We start from the raw sequence: 18,393 nt of genomic DNA, 5'->3' as shown, positions 1-18,393 counted from the left end.
TCCGAGACTCCTCCATCGGCCTTCCAGGAAATGCTTAGCTGTTCTGTTCTGTTCATAAACATAGTAGAGAGACAAGGTGGGTGAGGAAATATCTTTTATTGGACAAACAGCCTTCCCACGTTTTCCATAGTCTGTGCCTAGAGCTATCGGCTGGTCTGAGCCTTGGATCATGTCCACGAGAGGAAGCTGACTAGCATAGCTATGCTGAGATAATTCTCCATGTAGGCATTCTTATCTGAATTTTTCCTGCACCATTGGACCTCGCTTAGGATTTCACCAGCCCTGTCTATCCTCCGACTCTCTTTGTGCATCTTCTCTGTCGTTAAGTCCCAGGTGTTTTCTCTACTGCTTGATGGAGGCATTCTTTGTCAGTCCCTTTGGTGTCTTCCTCCGGCTGAATCACTGGGGCTGATTCCTCATGTGTTTACATTCCTGTGTCGTTCAGGAGTACTCCACTGGAATCCATGGGTCCCATTCCCCTTACTCCACTGTCGATCAGGAGTAATTCCACTGGAATCAATTGGGGCCCATTCCCCTCTCACGCTGGTGTCAACCAGTGGAGTTACTCCTGGAGTTCATGGGGCTGGTTCTGATCTCTGCTGGAGCTGGAGGGTTTACACCCAGAGTAACACAGCAGGAGCCTGCTCCTTTCTTAGGTCCATCCCAGATCTCCTTCTTCCAACACTTCCAAGGTCTAGAACACCTTCGTCCATCTGAAGGTTTTGACCGTGATTTCAGCTGCTCAAGCTTCTGATGTCTGAAGTCCTGAACACTACACCAAGTAGCTTAAAGCACACGGAGCGCCCTCAGTCCAGGCAATATTACAGCTGTTTAAGCTAGGTAAAAAGCTCTAGCATGTCAACGCTTATCCACTGCTCCGAACGCAGCCTCCTGGCCCATGACCTAGGAGAGAGCTCACATTCTAAGACCAGTGGTAATAGGTGTCTGGTTTCCATTGGTTTTAGGATGTTTGCAGTGCTGTTGTAGCCATGTTGGTCCCAGGATAAGAGAGAGACAAGGCAGGGGAGATAATGTCTTTTATGTGGTTCCACAAGACAAGGTTTCAAGCTCCACAGTGCTCAGGGAAAGGCACCTGAAGGAGACGCAGCAGCCGCAGCTCTGCCCCCAGACTGTGACAAAGGAACAGAAACAGAGGAAGGAAGCAAAGATCATTCCACAGCGGCACAGCTCCATGGAGCCCTGGCACTGGGCAGGATGGACTTGGTCTTATCTTTTGCTCTTCTGTGTGAACCTAAGGACTTCCTGAGGCCATGTTCCAGCTGACTGACAAACCCGACCCTGTTCTGAAGGTCTGTTGGGTGTCACTGCAAATCTTTGCTGAGGTATGTGTCCCTGAGGAGCATAAAAGCCTTGGACTCACTGGGCAGAGCTCACGGGCGTTGCAACCGCATGGATGCTCTGGAACCCCCTGGGGGTCTGGTACACTGAAGAGGTCTTCCCAAGTGTCTGCTTAAACGTAGACCCTGCGGATCTGTGACGGAGTAATCTCCTCCAAAATCCCATCTCTGCTACCGAGAGCAGAGTCTTTTTTGACTTGATTTGGTCAGGAATTTTTGGCATGGAACTTCCTTCTCGTCAGAAAATGCCAATTGCCCAATACCCAAACTTTCCATCACAAGGGGGCAGACATGATAATTTGTTCTTTGCGACAAAAAAAAGTAAAAAAAAAAATCCCATTTTTGACACATTTTCAGAGTGAAACGTTTTATTTGCCAAATTTTGATGGAAAAATGTTCAAACCCCTCCGTTAAGCCATTAGATCCCACTCCCTGCCCAGAGCCGGGGATATAACCCAGGAGTCCTGGCTCCCAGCCCCCCTTGCTCTGACCCACCAGACCCCATTCCCCTCCCAGAGCCAGGTAGAGAACCCAGGAGTCCTTGCCCCCCAAGCCGATAACGCTAATACAGATTATTTCTGTAGAGGTTTGCTGCCATCTAGTGGTCAGATAAGTATATTTTTAATACAATGGAATCTTAGAATTACAAACACCTGGTTGTTCGTAACTGAAATGTTTGTAACTCTGAACAAAACGTTATGATGGAGGTGGTTCTTTCAAAAGTTTACAGCTGAACAGTGACTTAATACAGCTTTGAAACTGTACTATGCAGAAGAAAAATGCTGCTTTCCCTTGATTTTTTAGTAACGTATTTGCTCTTATTTTTGGTCTCTTCTGCTGCCTGATTGCACACTTCGTGTTCCAAACGAGGTGTGTGGTTGAGCGGTCAGTTCGTAACTCTGGGGTCCGTAACTCCGAGGTTCTGCTATTCTTCAGTACTCAGAGGTTTGAAATATCAGATTTATAATGGCGCTGACGAGGAAAAAAAATCCAGATCTCCCCTGTGGAAAAAAGAGGTCAGAATCTAAACAAAATGTTTTGCAAATGCCACGTTTTGATGGGAAAATGACAAAACCTCCACTCTAAGCCATTTGACTTTGCAACCAGTGCCTTTGAATTACTGGTCAATGAAGAAGAAAGGAAGGAGGTTCATATAATTTAATTTACAGCTGCCAGAGAGACACCCTCTTTTATTTGTGGCGTGCAACCAGTGTGAGAGGTGAATCCGGGCCGAGAGGAAAGAGCAATTGAAGATCACTAGCGGGAGAATTTCATGCTCTTCTCATTCCACCTTTTCCAGGAGTGACTCGTGCTGTACACCAGAGTCAACAGTGAGGCAGAGATTAGCCTGGGATCTCACAGCAGGCTTGTGGCAGGGCTGGGATTAGGGCTGGGGACCGACTGGCTAAGCAGCAGTTCTGCAGAAAAGGACCTGGGGATTACAGTGGACGAGAAGCTGGATATGAGTCAGCATTGTGCTCTTGTTGCCAAGAAGGCCAACGGCATATTGGGCTGTATTAGTAGGAGCATTGCCAGCAAATTGAGGGAAGTAATTATTCCCCTCTATTCGGCACTGGTGAGGCCACACCTAGAGTATTGTGACCAGTTTTGGGGCCCACACTACAGAAAGGATGTGGACAAATTGGAGAGAGTCCAGCAGAGGGCAACAAAAATGATTAGGGGGCTGGGCCACATGACTTATGAGGCGAGGCTGAGGGAACTGGGATTGTTTAGTCTGCAGAAGAGAAGAGTGAGCGGGGATTTGATAGTAGCCTTCAACTACCTGAAGGAGGGTTCCAAAGAGGATGGAGCTCGGCTGTTCTCAGTGGTAGCAGATGACAGAACAAGGAGCAATGGTCTCACGTTGCGGTGGGGGAGGTCTAGGAAATTAGGAAACACTATTTCACTAGGAGGGTGGTGAAGCACTGGAATGGGTTCTCTAGGGAAGTGGTGGAATCTCCATCCTTAGAGGTTTTTAAGGCCCAGCTTGACAAAGCCCTGGCTGGGATGATTTAGTTGGGGTTGGTCCTGCTTTGAGCAGGGGGTTGGGCTAGATGACCCCCTGAGGTCTCTTCCAACCCTAATCTTCTATGATTCTAAACCCGGACCCTGTGGTCCCTAGTCACTAGCCCATAGAGTTACCCCATTCCCTCCCTCAACACTGGCATTACAGAGGTAACCCATTTACTGCCCCTGAGTGGGTGTTATAACCTAGTGTGATGCTTCCTTAGTGCGGTTGTTGAGGAAGCATCAAACCCCTCTGGATAATTTATTATTCTTAATTATTATGGATGATTTCTGTTCCTGTAGGCCCCCTCCCCCCCCCCCCCCCCCCCCCCCCGCTCGATGCTGTACACACCTCTTCCGATCTACGTACCAGACATCAGACGGATGGATACCGGTCAGCGCAATTGATCGAGGTCTCAACCCAGCCCACCCGTCATCAAGACAAACGCAGGCCTGACTTACTGGCCCGGGGACTCTCTCCAGAAAAGCAGGTACGTGGAAAAGGATTTGGGGGAGCATGGGGGGATAATCAGCTGACGGTGAGGACGTGGTGGGCAAAAGGTCAACTGAGATCCAGGGGTGATCCTTTAACAGGCCTAGTAGATTGGGGGGCAGTAGGCATGAGAGAGACAGGACATTGTCAGAAGCAAACCCGGAGTACATGGGAGGGATGAAATCAATATAAGGTGGGTGCATGACCGGGTGAAAGACCGGACTCGAAGAGTAGTTATCAAGTGATCACTGTCAGACTGGGAGGGCGAATCTAGTGGGATACCGCCGGGGTCAGTCCTGGATCTGGGACGATTCAGTATTTTCATGACCAACTTGGATAATGGAGTGGGGTGTAGGCTTAGAAAATCTGCAGATGACCCCAAGCGGGAAGAGGGTGCAAACGTGTGTGTGAGATCTTTGGGTCTTCTGAGCCCTGTGGGTGTGTCTCTGAGTGAGAGAGAGCTGTGTGTCTGTTGGTGTGTGCAATTTGTGTGGTGTTTGTGAGTCTCCAGGTCTGGTGTGTGTTGTGGGGCGGGGGAAGTCTGTATATGTCTGTACTATCGGTGTGTGTTCGCGGGTCTGTCTGTGTGTGTTTGTGGGTCTGTGTGTGTGACAGATCTTGGTGTGTTTGTCTCTGTAGGTCTCTGTGTGGGGCCAGACCCCCAGGGACTGGTTGCCAGACAGCACTAGTGCAGGCAGGGCCAGGACTCCTGGGTTCTCTCCCTGGCTCTGGGAGGGGAGTGGGGGCTCGTGGGTTAGAGCAGGGGGGGCTGGGAGCCAGGACTCCCGGGTTCTCCCCCCAGCTCTGCGAAGGGTATGAGGTCTAGTGGATAGAGCAGGGGGGGCTGGGAGCCCAGGACTCCTGGGTTCCATTCCTCTCTCTGTATCACAGCTGGGATGACTGCAACTTCCCAAGGAGATGGGATGGGGGGCAGGTACATTTCCCCCCAGTGCCGGCCCCACAGCCTCTTCCTTCAGGCCGGTTCCGGCTCTGCAGTCTTCTTTTTCTTCCTGTTGCTGGGAAATCTCTCTCTCAGAGCTGGGGATGGCCGATCCCACTGTAGAGCAGAGCCAAGGCCCAGCTGGAGGGGGAATTTGCCCGTTCCTCTTCTCCTGAAATGAAACTCAGGAATTTCCCAGTGGGGCCCCGGACAGGAAGAACAGAGTGGGGAATGGGACATGGGGCCCCAATCTGGCATCAAGTGCCAGGGCAGGAGACTGGCTGGGCTGGCAGGGGCTGCGGGTCAGGAGTGAGGGGCACCGGCAGAGCTGGGGGGGCAGGGCTGGGCTGGCAGGGGCTGCGGGTCGGGAGTGAGGGGCACTGGCAGAGCTCGGGGGGGAGCCCAGGGCTGGGCTAGTAGGGGCTGCAGGTCAGGAGTGAGGGGCACCGGCAGAGCTGGGGGGGGGCAGGACTGGGATAGCAGGGGCTGCAGGTCGGGAGTGAGGGGCACCGGCAGAGCTGGGGGGGGCAGGGCTGGCTGGCAGGGGCTGCGGGTCGGGAGTGAGGGGCACTGGCAGAGCTCAGGGGGCCAGGGCCGGGCTAGTAGGGGCTGCAGGTCAGGAGTGAGGGGCACCGACAGAGCTGGGGGCAGGACTGGGCTAGCAGGGGCTGCAGGTCGGGAGTGAGGGGCACTGGTATTCACACTCCCAGCACCTACCCCCCTCCGTCTCGTGGGATCCAGGCCTGTGTGAGCCGGGGTGCCCAGGTCAGGGCAGGCTGCAGAAGGGAGCGCAGATCCTCCTCCGACTGCCGGGTAACACTGAAGTTAAATTCCCCAACCAGTCCCAGACCGTGCTTCTGATCCCCCACACTGCTTATCGAGATGCAAAAAAGAAATCGCCCAGTCATCTTACTGCATTCCAGTTCTCTGCCTCCCAGTCAGCACCTGGGTCCAGTCCAGTGAGAAGTAATTAAAAAACTCTGCTCCTATAGACAAAATGTTCTTCTGACCCCAAAGGATCAGCCATATCACCAGGTCCGTATAGGTTTGGATCTTACCCAAAATACCACGCTGTCGGCCAAATCCTTTAGTGTCTAAAACTAAAGGTTTATTATAAAGAAACAAGAAAAGACAAGGAGAGAGACGTCAAATGGTAAAACAGTCACGTACATACAAAGACTTCAGAGTCCATATATTAGGTTCCTAGCAGTATTGGTGAGTTTGCTGGCTTGAAAGTCCCTCTGGAACACATCCAGAACTTGGATGGGTCATGCAGCAGTTCTGCAGAAAAGGACCTGGGGGGTTACAGTGGACGAGAAGCTGGATATGAGTCAGCAGTGTGCCCTCGTTGCCAAGAAAGCTAACAGCATATTGGGCTGTATTAGTAGGAGCGTTGCCAGCAGGTTGAGGGAAGTGATTATTCCCCTCTATTCAGCACTGGTGAGGCCATACCTGGAGTATTGCGTCCAGTTTTGGGCACCCCACTACAGAAGGGATGTGGACAAATTGGAGAGAGTCCATCAGAGAGCAACGAAAATTATTAGGAGGCTGGGGCACATGACTTACGAGTCGAGGCTGGGGAACTGGATTATTTAGTCTGCAGAAGAGAAGAATGAGGGGGCATTTGATAGCAGCCTTCAACTACCTGAAGCGGGGTTCCAAAGAGGACTGTTCTCAGTGGTGGCAGATGACAGAACAAGGAGCAATGGTCTCAAGTTGCAGTGGGGGGGTCTAGGTTGGATATACAGAGGTGATACAAGCCATAAATGAGATTATCATATCTGGCAAATCATAACAGTTTTGCAGATACCTTACATTGCATATCTGGCACGACTCATTGCAAATTTACAATATTAATATTCATAATATCCTCAAGTGTCCCCCAGATTTCATACAGCATCACACCCTGTACACGCCTGTGGCTGACGTCTCTGCACTGGTTACATTTGAGGCAGCTCCCCACTCTCTTAGCATTGGGCTCAGGCTCTGAGCAGACTCAGGCAGTGTTGCTGATGCTCAAGGCACAATTTGAAGGTTTTCTCTGTAACTGTCACGGAGTCCCCGGGCGATGCTCTGGAACTGCTCCATACGAAGCCAGTCAGGACTCTGGGGGAGCCTCCTCTCTGTGAGCAGACTGTCACCAGGACAAGAAGCTCCCACGGCTTCCACCTTCCTGGGGCTGACCTCGGAGCATTCAGCCTCCCCTTCCACGCCGTGCGCTTCCTGCAGCAAATCCACCTTGGTGGGGCTCCTGGGGAAGCTAAGGGGCCCTGCACCCCAACTCCACAGTCAGACGTGACTCTCAGCCAGCGTAAAACAGAAGGTTTATTAGTCGTCAGGAACACAGCGGAGAACAGAATTTGTTAGCACAAAAAGGGCAAAGAAGAGAAGAACTTCAAAATCCAAATTGAACATTTCAAAAGGGTTTTTTTGGAACAAAACACTTCAACTGATCTGAAATGAAAAAAAAAAAAAAACTTTTTTGGTCTGCAAATATTTTTTGAGCTTTTGACTTTTTTTGGTCCGGATTCGAGCTGGGGGCAAATTTCAGCCTCTTGAAAATATTTGCAGGATGGGAAAATCCATCCGCCCTCCTCCCCAACGCTGCGGAGAAAAGGACATTGATTTGTTTCAGTTTCTAAAGAAAAACTTGTTTCTGTTGGGCCTCCAGAAAAGGCCCCTAATCTTCACACAGGTGCTTGACTTTAGGCAGCTGGGTTGTGCCCTCCATTTGTATATGGTTAAACTGGTGCATTAAGAGAATAACTCCAATCCAATTTCATGCTTTAGGCCTTCAGCTGGCCACCAGCAGTGGTCAGGAAGAAATGTTTCCCCAATGCACAATTGGTCAGATATATCTGGGATTTTTTTTTTTTACTCTTCCTCTGCAGCCTCAGAGGATGGCCACAGCAGGACACCAGACAGGGAAGATCAGACAGCAGAGTATTTGAAAGCCACTGGGATTTTGACATGTTACATACTAAGGAGCTCTGTAGAGGTGAGTCAGGACCGACCTGGGTTCTATTCCTTGCTTGGCCACTGGATGACCTTGGGTAAAGCCGCTCCACTGATTTCTGCCTCAGTTTCCCCATCTGCTACAGAGAATATGGAAAAGCACCTGGAGAGCTGCTGATGAGAGTGAGGTGGTGTTACTGTGAAATCTAAAGTGATATAACCATGGTGGCAAAATCGGCACCGATGAAGTGGAAAGTGTCTTATCTTGGGCTGAGATTAATTTCACATAGGTTGTAAATTTTGTTCTGTTTGTACAGCCCCTAGCACAGGCAGGGGGGCATGATGGGGACTGCTAGGCATGTATGGAAATATCAGTACAAATAGTTTAAGCATATGGATCATTCAAACCCCACTCCACTCGCATTCATCTTTCTTGTAATCTGTATCACTGGGGGGAATTGCGCTTGAAATATTATCAGAGCTGGGGAGAAAATATTTTGGAGCTGTTTCCTGTGAAGCCTGACCCAGCAGTTGGACTAGGCCCGGACTCCTGGGTCCTATTCCCAGACCCGCTGCTGGGATCCAGTTACAGTCAACTTTTTTTACCCAAATCACTCCGTGGTACCCCTAACAAAGGCGTTGTGATCAACTTACATTTTTTAAATTATTTCACCGTAAAAATAGATTCCCCCCCCCAATCAAAACTGCAAAAAACTTACCAAATAATACTTTTTTCAGTAAAACTCAATTTGAAGTGAAATTGACTCCCCCATCCCAAAAATCAGTGAAATTAAAACTAAACTCGCTCATTTCCCTCCAGTGAAATTGACCCAAAGACTCAGGTTTCATCTCAATTACTGTACATCTAAATTTGAGTGATGTTGACCCAAAATAGCAGTGATTTGTCTCAATTGTTTTTAAATTAAATTTAAATGTGCACATTTCATTCTAGTGAAATCCACGCCAGGAATCTGTGATCCGCTGAGTTATTGTTAAGTAGCTCTAAATTGGCACATAGTCAGTTTGACCCCAAATTGATCCTCTCACTAAATCAAAACTAAATCCACCTCTTTCTTTGGAGGGGAAATTGACACACACTCATGCACACCTCCAAATCAGTCATCGTCTCAATTTCTTTTTAATTTAAGCCCACTCAGGCCTCTTCTGCCTTCTCCTCCCCATGTGCTGAGAAAAGGAAAGCGAAAGCCTGGCTGGCTGCCCAGCCCCGAAGTCTGCTGCTTGGGAGGAGCCAGCGAGGTTTCTGCTCACCATGACTCAGGTCAAGTGCTGGCCAGCCGGGGGAGGAGACCAGGAAGTGCCGGGGGTAAAAGGGGGGAACTGAAGGCACTTTTCAGCAAGTTGCGAGAAGTTGGCTGTGATGGGGACTGGCCCATTGCTCAGAGCTGCGAGCCCCGGGGGGGAGGGGGGGAGAGAGAAGTGAAACTTACAATAGTAAGTTTTGTTATTGTTTGGGTCGCTTTTTGTTTTTTTGGATCGTGGTTGTGTCTGGCTTCTCCCAACGCCTGAGCCCCCATCAGCTCAGGGCCAGGCAGCCTGGGCAGCGCCCCCCCCAAAAAAAATAGAAGAGAAGAGGGGAAAAACTACAAGCAATAGACGTCCCCCCCCCCTGCAGTTGGACGCTGATCGAAGACAGGTGGGGTGCGGAGCCCCGGCTGCTGTGAAGGCGGAGCTGGCTGCAGAGGGGGTGAGTGGGGGGGGGGTGCAGCCCCCAAAGGGTGTTGATGGCTTTGTTTTGCGGTGGGAGGGTGTTCCTGCTCTGTTTGGCTGCGGGGAGCTGAGGTATTGGGGCGGGTCTGGGCTGAGAACGGATGCGATGAGGTGAGAGTGGATGGTTTCCGGAAAGCTGGGAGCCAGGACTCCTGGGTTCTCTCCCCGGTTCTGGGAGGGGAGTGGGGGCTGGTGGGTCAGAGCAGGGGGGGCTGGGAGCCAGGACTCCTGGGTTCTCTCCCCGGCTCTGGGAGGGGAGTGGGGGCCGGTGGGTTAGAGCGGGGGGACTGGGAGCCAGGACTCCTGGGTTCTCTCCCCGGCTCTGGGAGGGGAGCAGGGTGGGGGGTTGGTAACCAGGACTCCTGGGTTCTCTCCCCGGCTCTGGGAGGAGAGTGGAGTGGGGTGGAGTGGGTTAGGGTGGGGTGGGGGGTTGAGAACCAGCACTCCTGGGTTCTCTCCCCGCCCCATGCACTCTGATCTCTCTGCACCACTATTTCCTCTTCCCTCCCGTCTGTGTGTTTTTCTGTAAAAACCCAGCTGCTTTCTTCCGAGATCCGCTTCCGCCCCCCCCGGCTGGGGCTGCTGATCGAGCTGTGACCCGGGGAGGGGTGGGGTGATATTTCCAGACCTTGCCTCAATTAGGTGTCTCCCGTCCCTGCCCCTCCCACTCCCTGCAGCTGTGCAAACCCAGTTGAAAGGGGGAGGGGGTGTCACTGAATTACCCCCTCCACCTTTCCCCCATTTGATCCGGCCCCCCTGAGTCGCGAAACCCTAAGCTGGACCCACACTTTTCATCCGCAGAGCTCCGAGGGTGTCAGGCTGGGATTGGGGGGGGGGGGGGGAAACTGAGGCACAGCATGGGGGAGGGCAGAGACTTGCAGCAGGGAAGCGGGGCTCAAATCTCGGAACAACGCTCCGCTACAAAGATTTGTTTGGGGTTTTGACCCTTTAAAAAACAACCCCCACTTCTTGTGAACACAGGCCTGAGCGTTTTCCCGAGAGCAGACCTCATGATTCATTTCCCAGCTGTCGAGAGGGGGGGGGGGGGGCTTGACAGTTTCGAGACTGTTTGTTTATGAATCAGTAGGCCGGGCTCCCAGCCCTCCCCTGCTCTAACCGCTAGACTCCCCTCCCCGAGCCGGGGAGAGAACCCAGGAGTCCTGGCTCCCACCTCCTGCCCCCAAACAGGTCGTATATTGCTTTCCCCAGCCCCCTAAAATACCCCCATTATGGAGCCATCTCCGTAAGTAGTGGAATGGATCTGGGGGATGATATCTGTACCCCCCCATATCTTCTTGTTGGGGGTGGGGTGTGTCTGATGTCAGTCCTGGGCCCATTGGCCTGCTCTGGAGGTGGCCCACGGGAGCCAGGGCGAGACCCTACACTAACAAACGCCCTGGGTGGAGGAGAGGAGCAGGGTCTGGTGGGTTAGAGCAGGGGGGCTGGGAGCCAGGACTCCTGGGTTCTCTCTCCGGCTCTAGGAGGGGTGGTTAGAGCAGAGGGTGGGGGTTTGGAGCCAGGACTCCTGGGTTCCATTCCAGCTATTTCCAGCCCTGCCTGGCAATAACTGGGAAGTGCTGAATCACAAGACCCATTTGCTGTGACACTTTCAGCTTCCTGGGGGTGCCGGGGGATGGGGCCTGTTTTCTCGGGGCTGATCTGGGGCCAGTAGCTCATATCCCAGCTCCTCCCCCCACATGGGGGGCTGCAAAATGCAATGGATCGGTGACCCCCATCCTCAGGGTTGCTGATTCTGGGGAGGGCAGGGGGAACACACTGCCTGGGCTTGGTCCTCAATGAAGGAAAACGATACGTCCGGAGGAGGAACAGAGAGGTGATTTTTTTTTTACCTCTGGATTTGGCCCTGGTGCGATGAGGAAACTGTGTCTCAGTTCTGGTGCGAAACTTAAACTCCGAGCTCCCCACCGCAGCGAAAAACACAGCGACGTATCTCGCCAGTTCTCGGTGGTTTTGCCGAACTGTCCCGCTGGGGGCAAAAAGCTTCTAAAAAAGTCAAAACTGGCTTGATATTTCTTTTGGGGGCAGAAAGGATCAAAAGGACGCTTCGAATTTCCTTCCACGGGACATGTTTAAAAATCGCCAAAACCTGTTAAAAACGATTGAAATCCGGCGTTTGGTTCGCAATGACCTTGTGTTTTTTGTTTAACAATGGCCCAAACATTTTTGTTGCGTTGACATTTATTCCGATCGACTTTTGGTCAGCATCGTAGGCGGTTGAAAAATTGCCCAAACATTAAACACAAAATGAAGATCTATTTGAAACTGCTCTAGGTTGGGCTTTTCTGGGCATTTAATTTTTTTCACATTTGCCAAAACCTTTTTTTTTAATAAAACCCTCAAAATTTAAACAATTTTTACTCGTGCCGATTTACTCTCCAGTTCACCAAAAACTCCCCCCCCCCCCAAAAAAAAGTTTGTTTCTTTAACTCCAAATGCTTTCAACCGACGTACAAATGCTGTTTATCTTCTGTTGGCTTTTGGTCAGCATAGCTGTGCTGCTCAAGTGGTGTTTTTTTCCTACCCTTGACCAACATGGCCACACTTTAAGTGTTGAGCAAGTCGGCAAAATATGTGGGAAGAGCATCGAGGATTCAAAAGAACGCGGCAAAACTTATCAGCCCTCTTCAGCTGAGCGAGGATAAGCCGGCAGGTGACTGGATCACCGGGGATCAGACACACAGGACGCCAGAAAAGGGATCGGCTTGGGGTTTTTTTAGATTTCTGCCGCACCGGCCTTTTCGAGACGCCGACCTAAAATTTCAGGTGGGACCAGAAGCAGGAAAGCGTCTGTGATTCGAGGCGTTGAAAGAAACTTTCCATTGTAACCGGAAACGTGTTTTGGGGAGGAAAAAAGTCCCCACTTTGATTTAAAAGTTTGGAAACCCAAAGTAGCTTCAAGCCGGGATGGTTTTGTGAGAAAAATGTCAGAACAGTTCCCTTCCCCCCCGACACACCGAGACGAAATATGGGGTGTAACTACCACAAATTCACAACCGATTTCGTTGTCTCCGGATGGGCCTTTCTCTTCCAGGATGGGGGAGGTTTCTTTGTCTCTGATCTCTTCCTAAAACACGGGATTTACCCCAGCTCTAGACATCAGTCCCAAATCCCCCCCCTCTCAAACAGACCCTCGTTAGCCCTGGAGCTGGGGTGGGGGAGTCGTCACACCGGATCAGGCCCATCTTGTTCAGCATCCCGGCTCTGCCAGCAACCAGCATCGACTGAATCGTAGCTAGGAGCCAGGACTCCTGGGTTCTCTCCCCAGCTCTGGGAGGGGAGTGGGGACTAGTGGTTAAAGCAGGGGGTGGGTGGGAGCCAGGACCCCTGGGTTCTCGCCCCAGCTGGGGGACTAGTGGTTAAAGCAGGGGGTGGGTGGGAGCCAGGACTCCTGGGTTCTCTCCCCAGCTGGGGGACTAGTGGTTAAAGCAGGGGGTGGGTGGGAGCCAGGATCCCTGGGTTCTCTCCCCAGCTGGGGGACTAGTGGTTAAAGCAGGGGGTGGGTGGGAGCCAGGACTCCTGGGTTCTGTCCCCCAGCACTAACCACTAGTCCTTCTCTGTCTCCCTGTTTTCCAGCTCTCCCCTGGAGGATCGGGCTGCGTCGAGGCGCCCCATGGCGGCCGGCAGTGATGCCCCCGCGGCCCCGCCGTACGCCCGGCTCGCTCGCCTCAAACGCTCCCGCCGTTTGGCGTTCCGCCTTCCCGTTGCGCTGAAGATCAAGGCCCAGGCACAGCTGCTCCGCCACCGTCCCCCAGAGCCGGCTGGGGCCGCCGCAGCCCCCAGCCTGCCCTCCCCGGCGCCCCCCGCTGGCGACCCCTACGGGGAGCGAGTGGAGCTGGCGCTGTGGGAGGCGGAGGCGGCTCCGGAGCTGGCCCCTGAGGCCGGGCCTGGGTGCGAGGAGCTGACCTTGGACCACCTGCTGGAGATCGTGGCCCAGCTGGAGTACCACACCCACCTCGAAGACGGGGTGGAGATCTGCCCCCTCTTCCTCCTGGGCTGCTGCTTCTCTGGGGCCTGCTGCCCCCAGCACCACACCCTGCTGCCCTACCACTGGCAGCTGTGGCAGACGGCCAGCCTCCCGCCTGGCTGGCTGAGCGTCGGGCCCGAGGCCCACGAGACGCTGGAGCGGCTCTACAGCGACCCCGAGCGCACCCTTGTGCGGGCCTCCTACCAGTGAGTGCGCAGCAGGGCAAAGGAGCCAGGAACCTGGGTTTTCGCCCCGGTTCTGGGTGTGGGGGGCAGTGTTTTGGGGCATAGGGGGGCTGGTGGTTTGGGGGCAATAGGGGGCAGTGGGGCAGGGTCTGAGGGTGTAGGGGGCAGGCAGTGGGAGGAATGGGGAGCAGTGGGGCAGATTTTGAGGGGTGGGGAGGCTGGCAGTGCGGGAATAATGGGGGGCAGTAGGGCAGGGTTTGGGGGTGTGGGGGAAGAGGGGCAGTGTTTGGGATGGGGGCTGGAGGTGGGGGAATGAGGGGGCAGTGGGGCAGGGTCTGGGGTGTGGGGGTGGCAGTGTGGGGGAAATGAGGGGCAGGGTTTGAGAGTGGCAGGGCTGGTGGTGTGGGGGGAATGGGGGCAGTGGGGCAGGGTCTGGGGGTGGCGGTGTGGGGTGAATGGGGGGGCAGTGGGACTAGGGGCAGCGGGGTAGTGTTTTGGGGTGTGAAGGCACTGGCTGTTTAGAGGGCAGTGAGCGGGTATTGGGGGGCAGTTGGGGGTGATGGGCAGGTCGGTCCATGCCCCGGCAGTGTCTCCCCCCCCCAGGGATGGGGGGCAGCCCCCACTGACCCCCGTCTCCCCTTGGCCCGGCAGGGGGGTCGCCTTCGACATCGACCTGGTGGCCATGCAGGTGTGGAACAGCCCCCGCTTCAGCCGGGTCCGGCGCCTCGGCACCTCGTCCGCGCCGGGCTCCCCCTTCGGCACCACCCACGTCTACTACTGGCGAGCGCTCAGCGGCTGGGAACCATACAGCCAGGTGCGCTGGACGCCGGGGTTCCCTCCCCGCAGCAGGGGCAGGGAGCCCGGACTCCTGGGGTCTCTCCCCAGCTCTGGGACGGGAGTGGGGGCAGGTGGGTCAGAGCGGGGGGGCTGGGAGCCAGGACTCCTGGGTTCTCTCGCCGGCGCTGACCCCTCCTCTCTCTGCCCCCAGCCCTTCACGGAGAGCATTGAGGCGGCGCTGTGGAGCGGGCAGCAGGAGGCGCTGTGCAGCACGGCCGAGCACAGCTACCAGCTTAACCTGCAGGCCGGCTACCAGCGCAACCTGGCTACGGGCACCCTGCGCCCCCTGCGGGCCCGGCCCGTCTTCCGCGCCCCCGCCCTGCTGCTGCCGGAGCTACGGTAACTCCCCCTCCCCATCCCGCCGCGACACACCTCCCCTCCCCCCGAGCTCTGCTCCCGGCCCCCTGACCCCCTGCCTTGCCCCCGCAGGACGCTCTCCGGCAGCCTGTACCTGGGCCCCCCGCCAGCCCCGGGCCCCCCCCCGGCGCAGCCCTACCCCGAGACCTGGGTGCCGCTGGCCCCCGGGCAGGACTGGCACCAGGCGCCGGTGGCGGTGGAGGAGCGCGGCTTCCGCCTCATCTACGGGCTCTTCCACAAGAGCCTGCCCGAGGCACGGTACCGCCTGGAGCGGGTCTGGCGGGTGCAGAACCCCTTCCTGTGGGACAAATACAAGCGGTGAGTGCCCCCCTGCACCCCCCAGGTCTAACTCCTGCGCCCCACATCCCCTGCGCCCCCGTGTGCCCTGCACCCCCCAGCCCCTCACCCTGGGACAAGTACAAGCAGTGAGTGCCCCGCTGTGTGCCCTGCACCCCCCAGCTCTAACTCCTGCATCCAGCACCCCCCAGCGCTATCCCCTGTGCGCCCCCCAGCTCTATCCCCTGTGCCCAGGCCCCCCTAGCTCCCCACCCTGGGACAGGGACAAGTGGTGAGTGCCCCTCCCAGCCCTGCGCCCCCACACCCGCCAGCTCTAGTTCCAGCAACCAGCATCCCCTAACCTCTCCCCCCTGGGCATCTCCTGGGCTCGTCCAACCTCTTCCTGTGCGACAGGGACAAATGGAAGGGTGCCCAGCTCTAACCACCAGCCCCCACTCCCCTCCCAGAGCCGGGGCGAGAACCCAGGAGTCCGGTGTCTTCCCCTGCAGGAAGCAGAGCCACATGAGCCGGCAGATGTCCCCGGAGCAGCGGCTGCGGAACGAGCGTCACCTCTTCCACGGGACAGCGGCGGGCGCGGTGCCGGCCATCTGCAAACACAACCTGGACCCCCGTCTGTCAGGGAAACACGCCGCCATCTACGGGCAGGGCAGCTACTTCGCCCGCCGGGCCAGCTACTCCCACCGCTACGCGCCCCCGGCCGAAGCCGGCCTGCGCCACGTCTTCCTCTGCAAGGTGCTGGTGGGGCGCTCGGCCCTGGGGCAGCCGGCCCTGCGCCGGCCCCCGCCCCTGGACCCCAGCGACCCAGCCAGCGACCTGTATGACTCGTGCGTGGACAGCCTGAGCGACCCCCAGATCTACGTTGTCTTCGACAACGACCAGTGCTACCCCTACTTCCTCCTCCAGTACCGCGAGCTGGAGGAGGTGGTGAAGGTGGACTGAGGAAGAACCCAGGAGTCCTGCGGCCAACCCCAGCTGGAGTGAGGGGGAAAGAACCCAGGAGTCCTGCGGCTGCCCTCCGGCTCTGTGTTCAAGGGGGGATGGGGCTGCCCCCCCCCAGGAGATGACGGTGCGGGGTGGACACAAGGAGGCCGGAGGGACAGGATGTCCCGTGGAAGGGGCCAGTGCAGCCGTGATTGGTCTGGGTTGGGTCCAGCCGGTAGTGATGTCACGAGGCCCAATCCGTCCGCCTCGGGTCCAGAAGGAAGTGATGTCATTCTACAGCAGGCTGTGATGACATTGGACCCAACCCAGCCGCTCGGGGTCCTGCAGGAAGTGACGTCATGCTACGGGACTCCAGCAGGAAGTGACGTCCGCCAATGGGCTTGGCTGCTCGCAGGCCTTGATGTCACGTATGAAAGCTACGCCAGGCCATGATGTCATTACAGAGCCAACCAACGGGGTGCAGGACCAGTGGGAGGCCCCGCCCACTCTTACAAACCAGATTCTGATTGGACGCAAACTAAGCGTGGCCCACAGGAGGCCCCGCCCACTTTGCCAAACCTGCTCCCGATTGGCAGAGGGGGCCGTCTCGCTGGGCTTGAACCTGGGACTTGCCTACAGGCGTCTCCTGCTGGCTTTACCAAGGGGGCGTGGGGCTGGTTGTAGGGTCCAGGCTTGGGCCTGGCTCCAGCGCCCCGCAGCTGTGCACCAAAGCAATAAACCAGGCGCAGAGCTCAGGCCGTGATGTCCATGTTCTCTGTGGGGCGGGGCTGGAGGTCACGTGTCCCCCTGGGTCACGGTTCCGCTGGGCTGGGCTCGAACAAACCTTGCCTCAGTTTCCCCACCTGGCTCTGTCTTTCCAGCCAGGAGCAAAGCCGGGGGGCCGGGTGTTTCTCCCCTCTCCCCGCTCCGCTAGCAGCTCATGGTTCCTGGCAGGGGCCCCATTCCCCAAGGGAACTAGGCCCCCTCAATCCAGCAGGCGGGGGGGCTCTTCCCTTTCGCCAACCCCCAGCCCCACCTGGCCCATGCCCACAACCAGCACCTCGCTGCCCCCCAACTTCGACTGCACCGCTCCTGTCTCCTCACAGCGCACCTGCTGCTAACTGCTGCCTGCCATCTCTGGCGCTGGCCCCGTCCCCGGGTGTGGGGCAGGTCTTCAAGCTTGGGGTGTGGGACTAGAGCACCACGTGGGTCCCTTCCAGCCAGGGAGAGAACCCAGGCGTCCTGGCTCCCTGCTCTGACCCACCAGCCCCCACTCCCCTCCCAGAGCCAGGGAGAGAACCCAGGAGTCCTGGCTACCAGCCCCCCCTGCTCTAACCCACCAGCCCCCACTCCCCTCCCAGAGCCGGGGAGAGAACCCAGGAATCCTGGCTCCCACTGCCCCCTGCTTTCACCCAGCTGTCCTGCCGTTCACACCTGAGGTTGCCTCTCCAGTAAGGCCCTCACACCTGTACCCCCGTCCCCTCACCGTCGGGGGGCTCGTATCTGGCGCCTGCCCCATTTCCCCAGGGCCCGGTCGGCTGCTCGCCCCTGCTGCAGACGGGGCCAACGCCCAGATGCTGTTCAGCGGCCCGGGGCCCAGCCCCCTCTGTGCCACGGGCTGGGCCGGCAGCCCTGGTTCCTCTCGGCCTCGCCCGCGGGGACATTATACCGCCCCCCCTTGTCGTGCGACCAGGCGGGAGCAGGCCCGGAGTCCCAGCCTCCGCCTGTGCCCGCTTTGTTCAGTGAGTCCCGCGCCCGGTTTGCCATGATGGGGCCGCCAGCTGCTGCCCACACACTGGCCTTTCCCTGCTACTCCGGGGTCGATTCGGCGCTGACGGCAGCATTGACCGGGCGGGCTTGCCAGATTCAGCCCTGGCCGCCTCAGGAAACAGTTATTGAATGCGGCTGCCCGGAGCCGCTGCGAGACCGGCTATGTGGGGCAGGGGAGAAAGATGAGTGTGGGGGAGCAGCGAGGGGGGCGGGGGGACTGGACAGAGAGCGCGAAGGGGGGGGGGGCGTGGGGACAGATGGGGCTGTGTGGGACGGATGGACAGAGACGGGTAGAGAGGATGCCTGGGAACGGATACATGGGTGCAGGGGGACAGCCAGATGGGCACCTGGGGTTGGACAGGTGTGCGGGGACAGGCGGACGAGCAGGGACCTATACAGGGACGGACAGCTGCGGGTGACAGGCGGATGAGCACGGACGGACAGGCAGGAGTGAGGGGATGGACAGGCAGGTGCGTGGAGACAGGCAGGAACAGGCAGGCGTGAGGGGATGGACAGGTGGACGTGCAGTGACAGACAGGAACAGGTGGGTGTGAGGGGAT

The 18,393-nt window shown here is 56.6% G+C and overlaps 1 protein-coding gene across 5 annotated transcripts; it reads left to right on the top strand.

Annotated features, from left to right (window-relative positions):
• Positions 1-8,865: 8,865 nt before the first annotated feature.
• Positions 8,866-16,819, top strand: LOC101935004 (protein mono-ADP-ribosyltransferase TIPARP-like). 5 transcript variants are annotated; one of them, XM_042843827.2, is made up of 6 exons: positions 8,866-9,458; positions 13,076-13,672; positions 14,303-14,465; positions 14,640-14,827; positions 14,918-15,163; positions 15,589-16,819. In XM_042843827.2, the coding sequence occupies exons 2-6, from the start codon at positions 13,113-13,115 to the stop codon at positions 16,079-16,081; spliced, it is 1,650 nt and encodes a 549-aa protein (XP_042699761.2). In that variant the 5' UTR covers positions 8,866-9,458; positions 13,076-13,112; the 3' UTR covers positions 16,082-16,819. The 5 variants fall into 5 exon arrangements, with proteins under 5 accessions (XP_042699761.2, XP_065426275.1, XP_042699762.2 ...); XM_024112622.3 differs by having other exon boundaries at positions 8,904-9,458; positions 15,631-16,819; XM_065570202.1 differs by lacking the exon at positions 8,866-9,458 and adding an exon at positions 9,891-12,265.
• The last annotated feature ends 1,574 nt before the right edge of the window (positions 16,820-18,393 follow it).

Source organism: Chrysemys picta, chromosome 16 (assembly GCF_011386835.1).
Source record: "Chrysemys picta bellii isolate R12L10 chromosome 16, ASM1138683v2, whole genome shotgun sequence".
In the NCBI taxonomy this organism is placed as follows: Eukaryota; Metazoa; Chordata; order Testudines; family Emydidae; genus Chrysemys; species Chrysemys picta.
The sequence above is the reverse complement of the archived record's forward strand: the minus strand, read 5'-3'. Positions and strand labels throughout refer to the sequence as shown.

Coding starts and splice junctions, on each gene's coding strand:
- LOC101935004 (XM_042843827.2), top strand. CDS start 13,113: ATGGCGGCCGGCAGTGATGCCCCCGCGGCCCCGCCGTACGCCCGGCTC. Junction 14,466..14,639: donor GCTGGGAACCATACAGCCAG/GTGCGCTGGACG, acceptor CTCTGCCCCCAG/CCCTTCACGGAGAGCATTGA. Junction 14,828..14,917: donor CTGCTGCTGCCGGAGCTACG/GTAACTCCCCCT, acceptor TTGCCCCCGCAG/GACGCTCTCCGGCAGCCTGT.